Source organism: Zosterops lateralis (assembly GCF_965231275.1).
Source record: "Zosterops lateralis genome assembly, chromosome: 32".
Classification (NCBI taxonomy): domain Eukaryota; kingdom Metazoa; phylum Chordata; class Aves; order Passeriformes; family Zosteropidae; genus Zosterops; species Zosterops lateralis.
The window spans coordinates 3301443-3308253 of record NC_139792.1 but is presented as its reverse complement, the minus strand read 5'-3'; the positions used below and the strand labels follow the sequence as shown (position 1 = coordinate 3308253).

The 6811-nt window shown below is 50.4% G+C and overlaps 1 protein-coding gene across 1 annotated transcript; it reads right to left on the bottom strand.

Annotated features, from left to right (window-relative positions):
- Nucleotides 1-985: 985 nt before the first annotated feature.
- LOC310920962 (serine/threonine-protein kinase PAK 3-like) lies at nucleotides 986-6185 on the bottom strand (the record flags this gene model as incomplete). The annotated part of the gene is made up of 6 exons (XM_083881020.1): nucleotides 986-1113; nucleotides 3105-3204; nucleotides 3884-4001; nucleotides 4656-4765; nucleotides 5536-5584; nucleotides 6136-6185. The coding sequence occupies 6 exons, from the start codon at nucleotides 6183-6185 to the stop codon at nucleotides 986-988; spliced, it is 555 nt and encodes a 184-aa protein (XP_083737146.1).
- Nucleotides 6186-6811: the final 626 nt, after the last annotated feature.

Genomic DNA, 6811 nt, shown 5'->3' with positions numbered 1-6811 from the left:
TGCGGAGCAGCCCGGCTCCCTCCCTGTGCCCAGAGTGCTGCACACACTGCTCACCTTTGCCAGGAGTGCCAGGGCAGCCGGTACAAGAGTAGGAATCCTCAGGCAGGCCTGCAGCCCTGGGCTGTGCTGTGCCTTTCTCTCCTCCTGTGCAGACTGCGGGCGGCCAATGCCACCAGTCTGTGCTGTGCCCGGCACGGCTGCGCTTCCCCTCGGGAGCAGCCGGCTGCCAGCTGGGCTCTGAGAGCGCAGCATTCGCCCAGGGCCACCAAGAGGCCCCCAGGGCCGGGCTGCTGCCTCTTGCAGCTCCAAGGGCCTCCTTCCAGCCTGCCCCTGCCCAGGCTCAGGCTGCTCCGGGCTCTGCCAGGGCTCTGCTGGGGCTCCAGCCTGGCCAAGGCGGGGCCTGCTCTCACCTGGCGCCCACTGACAGCTCTGCACCAGCTCTGCGCCTTTCCCAGCAGCCTCCCTGACCTTGCTGCTTTCTCACTGGGGCAAAACTCTCCTCCAGACACAGAGACTGCACTTAGGGATACAAATCCAAGGGGCAGGAACTCAAATGCTCTCTAGTCAGAGCTCAAGGCCTGCAGATGCACAGGGTGTTTGGGCTGCCCCACTCATCCTTTGGTCCTGCCTGCAAATGCCACTGCCCTTTCTGCCTCAAACACAAGTGCCACAGCTGGGTAAAACCCAGCCAGTGGGCCACATTCCAAAGGCCCTGTGGTCTGGAGAGGATGACTGAAGAAGAGTCTTCACCACTTTCCAACCGTACCAAAGAAGCCCTAAATGTCATTTTCCACCTCTAAGTTCGGAAGGAAATGTTGAGCTTTCTGAGAGGCTCAGAAGGAGGGGAATCTTTGAAAGGAGTTGAGATTTCACAAAATTTATTTGTTTACAATAGATGCTAATATCCTACGTGAAATTCCTACGCTACAGTCCTACACTTGAATCTGAACTACAATTCCTAACTATAATCCTACTCCATAATTCTCTAAGCTGGTGATGGATGAAACTGTTCTAATGTCATTGTCTCAATCTTCTCTCCTCCTTCCACTCCTTCACCATCATGATCAATGGCACCAGGCTGGATGTTGGCTTGGCTAATGTTACAAATGGATGCTGCACAAAGGAAAAAGAAACAACAATGAACCATTACTGTCCAATATTTTTTAAATGAAAAGGGGATTGAGTCAGAGTAGGTCTAAGGACCAACAGCGGGTCAAGAGTAGCACAGCTTGCTGCAAGAGCTGCTAAGTGTGCCAGCCCTGGAAAGATTTCAGATCTGAGCATCCTGATCTCTTTCAAGATGCCCCTGCTCACTGCAGGGCATTTGGAGCAGATGAGCTTTCCAGGTCCCTGCCAGCCCAGCCCAGTCTAAGACTCCTGGCTGTTTCCATTTGAACAGCACCAAGAGTGGAGGTGAGCAGGAGGGGGCTCATCTGATGCCTTGCACTTGAGTGGAGGAGGAGCCCATCCCTGGGACACTGTTTCCCTGCAGCCCCTTGGCATTTTACCTGCAGCAGCTCCTGGGCAGACCAGCGCCGCACCTCGTCTGTCTGCAGGCAGCAGCTCAGGAAGTCCCGCAGCAAAGGGGAGAGGAGCTTGGGCTGCTGCAGCTCTGGGGTCCCTTTGGTGGCTATCAGGAGCTGAGCCTGGAGAAAAAGGAAACACCAGTCTCTCAGCTGCTTCTTTCACCTCTGGAACTGCTCTCCCAGATCCCATTGTTCAAGCTGCACTCTGCAGTGGCAGTTTCTGCCGTGGCACAGAGGCAGAGAGGACTTTCCTGGACCAACAAAAACCCAAAGCCCAATGCAGCCACAGCTTTTCCAACATGCAGCAGATCTTGCCTTGGCAGCGGATTTCATTGACTGACCTTGTTAGTGGAAACTACATCAGCAAAAGCACCTTTGCTTCTCTGAGGATTCACCTGACCAGCTTGGCAGGCTATTTGGAAGAGGGACTTTGCTCTACTAATTCACTTTACTATTTCCAAGGATTATTACATGCAAAGCATCTCTGCAGTGCTTGTTGGTCCCTAAAGCACAGCTGCCATCAAACAAAAGCCATCAAGCTTTTTGCTTGGTTCTTTGTCTCCAAACCACTCTTTTAGAAATTTGGTTGGGTTTAGGTTTCTTCCCTTCATTTCAGGAAAGAGAACAGCAGCTCTAAGATGGTTGTTTCCTGTTAGTGGGGCCATCTGTGTTGCCAAAAGAACTGGAACGACTTCTAAGCCAAAGCCAAATGTTGCCTGAGAAGGGAGATTGTTTGTGTGGGGTAAGGCTTGAGCTCCCCCAGTGATGCAACCAAAACTCCAGCAGATGCTGATGTGCTGCAGGGACATTTTCAGAAAGGGACCGTGGTGGAAGTAGTTCCAGCAGATGGCAATGGGATTTTGTCCAATGGCACACAGAAGGTGGGCTGGGGGAGAAAGACAGTGGGATCAGAGAGTATTTACACCTTACCGAGCGAGGAGTTTCATTAGAGTAAGGAGGTTCTCCTTCCACCATTTCAATGGTCACAATCCCAAAGGCCCAGATGTCAATTTTGGGGCCATATGGGTGACCTTTCACCAGCTCAGGTGCTCTCCACCAGTAACTGCCGACCTCTGAGCTGCGTCTACTCTGCTCAGGGGTGAGTAGAGCAGACACGCCAAAATCAGCTGGGGAGAAAGCAAAAGACTGTTTTGATTTGAATCCTGTGCAATTAGGAAAGCAAGCAAAAAAACTGCCCAGTAGAAGTTGGAGAATGTGCTGTTGAATCTCCTGCAACAGTCCCTGCTCTGTTTCTCAGGACTTTAGCCAAGGAAATATGCCATTGGCTACTTCAAAAATCCCCACATTTTTTACACTGCCTCCAGCAGTGGCTTTTGTTGCCCTGAAGCTTTAGACTTGTAGCTCCCTCTCTCTGGAAGGGACACACACAGAGCAATGCCACTCTGGACTGCTTGTTCCCTGCCATAGCTCTGTGCACGTTGCAACCGTGTGGTCAGCTCACAGCAGGGCTCCCTGCACTGCCACCAGCACCATTTTTGGGGACCTGACAGTCACTCCAAAGCAGCCCCACACCCCCCCTATCCCTGGAATGCTGCACCTGACCAAGAATATACTGACCCAGCTTGACAGAGCCATCGGTTCTGAGGAGGATGTTGGGGCTCTTCAAGTCTCGGTGCATCACGTGGTGGGAGTGGAGGTAATTCAGTCCTTGGAGGCACTGAGAGAGAAACCAGAAACAGGAGGGCAAAAATCAGGGATGGAATTTCATCACACAAGAAAGGAAACAGCTCTCCAAGATTTCCTCTCCAGGGGAATGGGGAGGAATGGCAGAACACAGTGCCATTGAGAGGAAGAGCTTGCTGCTCCAACACTGGCAGAGCAGCACCCTTCTAAAGAAAGGCATGTCAGCTTGTCAAAGAGCAACAGCACCTGCAGGTGTAGACTCTGCCCTGCAAACCAGCCAGGATGATGCTGCTGCAGTGGAGGTGCTCAGAAGTCAAGAGCATTTTGGCTGCACTGCCAACCTTTTCAGCTGAGCACTGAGAGAAATGAGTCTCTCTTTTTTCTTTGCTGTTCCTTTGAAATGCTGCCACCACCACCTTTGCTTTTACAGGCAAGGAATGCAGTGCAGGCCAAAGTTTAGACAGGTAGAGATGGAGAAGAGGAAATACAAGGGCCAGAGTGAGAAGGCAACAGCAGGAGAGAAGAGGACAAGCACAGAGTGCAGTGAGTGCAGGGGCACTGGCAGGCAGTTCACGTGGGATGCTCCTGCTTGCCCAAAACATTCCAGCGACACAGAAACAAAGCCTGGCCCATGGAATGGCTCCTGTTCTGAGCCCCTTTCCCAGACAGTCCTGCCCCAGCCCTGGGAAGCACAGCTGGGATCCCTGACTGACCTCCCGACTGATGATGCTGATCTCGTCTTCTGTCATGTAGGTCTCCTTGACAGCGTCGAACAGAGTGCCTCCATCCATGAACTCCATCACCAGCCAGAGTTCCTCACGCACAAGGTAGCTGAAAGAAGGGAACAAGGCCATGCAGATGAACATGCAAACGTTGGTTTCTTTGCTTGATTCTTGTTTCTGGATCCCTTTGTGACAAGGACAGAATGAAAGGAATAGACATTCCCTCCAGGCTGGGCATTGTTTGCAGTCTGTGCAGTCTCAAGGAGAACAGCACATCTGTGAAAAAGGAGATGTTTTAGACGGCCAGCAGGCAAAAAGTGCAGTTTAGTAACAGCCAAGATGAAAAACCTGTCACACGGGGTATTTCTGGAAATAAGCACCTAGTGTTCCTGGCATGGACAGCCATGGAAAAGAGGGGCAACAATCCAAGGCAAATCCTCTCTAGAATGCTTCATCAGCATTAAAGAAACTTTAAAAATCAATTCTGTAACAACAAGGAGCCAGTGAGCTTTCAGGGTATTGACTTAGTATGGTAGGGTTGATGCAGGTTTTTGAACAGTTTTTCAACTATGTGTTTGAAAGCCAGGGAAGACTCATGCAGACAAAATACACTCTCTTCCCATCCATTGGAGATGAGTAGAGAAATAATAATTACCCAATAATTACCAGCTTTCTTTTCTGCCTGTGTCCAAAGTGGGTTTTTAACCTTGCATGCTTTTAGTATGTAAACAAACCTTCATGGGATGAGACTATGATCACTCACCTGTCTAAATAATTTACAATCTGGGGACTTGTATTCATCTTCAGGACCCTGATTTCTGTTAGAATGTCTTCGATCAGGAGTCCTTGCAGATCGATTTTCTTGATGGCCACCTAGAATGACATTGAAAATCAGCAACTTTAGAAGTTGGTGGCACGAGACCACAGCACACACAGGATGAGTGATTTAGCAATGACACAGGTGAGCCTTGCCAAAGTGCCTTGGGATTAGACAAAGGAGTCATTAGGAACTGACATTCCAACAGCTCATTTCCCTGCTCCTTTGGGGGCCACTTACAGGACACGTGGCCACTGACATTTTGCCTTGTCCACTTGTTAGCAATCATGTCTCAACTATCATCCCCAAAGCTCTGAGCACACTCTCTGTTTCTCTGTCTCTACTTCAGAAGAAGTAAAGCGTGCCTTGGTACTCTGTGGATACATCTTGGGCTACAGGCAGGGCTTGGGGCTTTTAGGGAGGCCTTGCAGATCTCTCCCTACGTGCAGTTCCCACGTGCAGCACTGCAGGTGGCTGAGGAACTGCCAGGAACATTCAGATGTATTTGCTGGCAGCCAGAAATGAGAATTCAGCACTCTGAAGCCGTCGGCCCAGAGAGCAGTGAGATGCTCTAAGGCACCACCTTTGTTGGAGCAATTGAGAGCCAGGGAGAGCGTCCTTCTCTGAAAGGAACCGCTGCCCTCCTTGCCTTCCTCCTGGCAGCTGAGCAGGACAAAGACTGTCCCAAATGCACTTGGCAGGCTGGCACCAGTCTGTGCTTCTTGTGCCTTTGCAGCACAGCTCTAGCCACAGCTCCAGCCCCAGCTGACACAAGAGAGGAAAGCCCTGGAGAGCAGCAGGATCTGCAGGGGCTCTTGACATTTACCTCTCCTCCTGTGGCAGTGTCGACTGCTCTGCAAACCTCTCCAAAGCCCCTAGAAACAAAAGAGCAGCAAAGAAAGGAGAAGCCATTTAGATCTTGGAGTGAAAGCCAGCCCAGACAGGAGATGTCTGCAGGAAATGCCTCAAACCTGCAGCATGCAGGAGGGCTCTGCCAGAAGGCAGATGATGCATTTTCCTCTCCAGTGCATGCACACTGGGCCTGTTCCTGAAACACTGGGCTTTAGTGCCTCAGCTCAAAAGGCCAGGCGATTCTTTCATCTCGGGTTTCAGTTTCTAAACGGGGCAGTTTTTATCCTGAGCACAGAGTATTTCCTTCAGCAAACACTTGGGAAGAAATATTCCTGAGAACTGTTCATTCACTGCTATGTTTGAGGGTAGGTTGCTGTTTCTGGCAATGAAATACAAGTGTCTTTGACAATGCCTCCTGACCACACTTACAAATTCTGGCTGGTACTGAGACATGGGGCAGACTAACCCAGTGTCTGAATATGTTTGCAGTTTGCCTGACTTCACACTTGGTAGATATTCCAGCAGCAAATCACCTGCCCCATGACTGTGGAGAAGAAACTGTGGATTGACTCACCCTCTGCCAACATTTTCCAGTTCAATGTATTTCCTGCGGGGATTCTCCATGTTCACCATTTTCCCTGAGGGAAACAAAATGCAAGATGCTCACTTGAAAGCAGAGATCCCACTATCCAAGAGATACAAAAGGCAGCCCCACAGGACACAGCAGGATTGGCTCTGAGCTCAGACACACCCAGCTGCACATCAAGGCCCTTTTTGTGCCAACAGCTGATGGGAGACACAGAGTCACCTGGGCTCTGTTCTCAGCCCCCACAGGTCTTATCTGAGAGCACAGCACTGGCAGCTCTTCTGGGCAAGAAGCAGATTCAATGACTTGTGCTGCAGAATCACAGAGGACTTGATGTGTGTTCCTCGAGACTGATCTGAGCAGGGCTTGGGTCAATAGGCAGCATTCTAACAGTCATGGGAATGACTGGGAATCAGGGATGGAAAAGTGCCATGGATCTGAGGAATATACAGCAGAGGGGCTGGAGGCTCGCTCCTGAGAAATGCCTACAGTGCACTTTGATCTGATCAAGCCCCAGGGATGTGTTTCTTGGCCACATCTTTCTAACAACAAAATGAGGATATTAAAAAGAGATTGTGATAAAATCATCTGTCTTTTCAATGGGGACACAAAAAGAACTCATCTGGCTCTCTCTTTGTGTGTCGCCTGATGTTCTTTCCAAGGA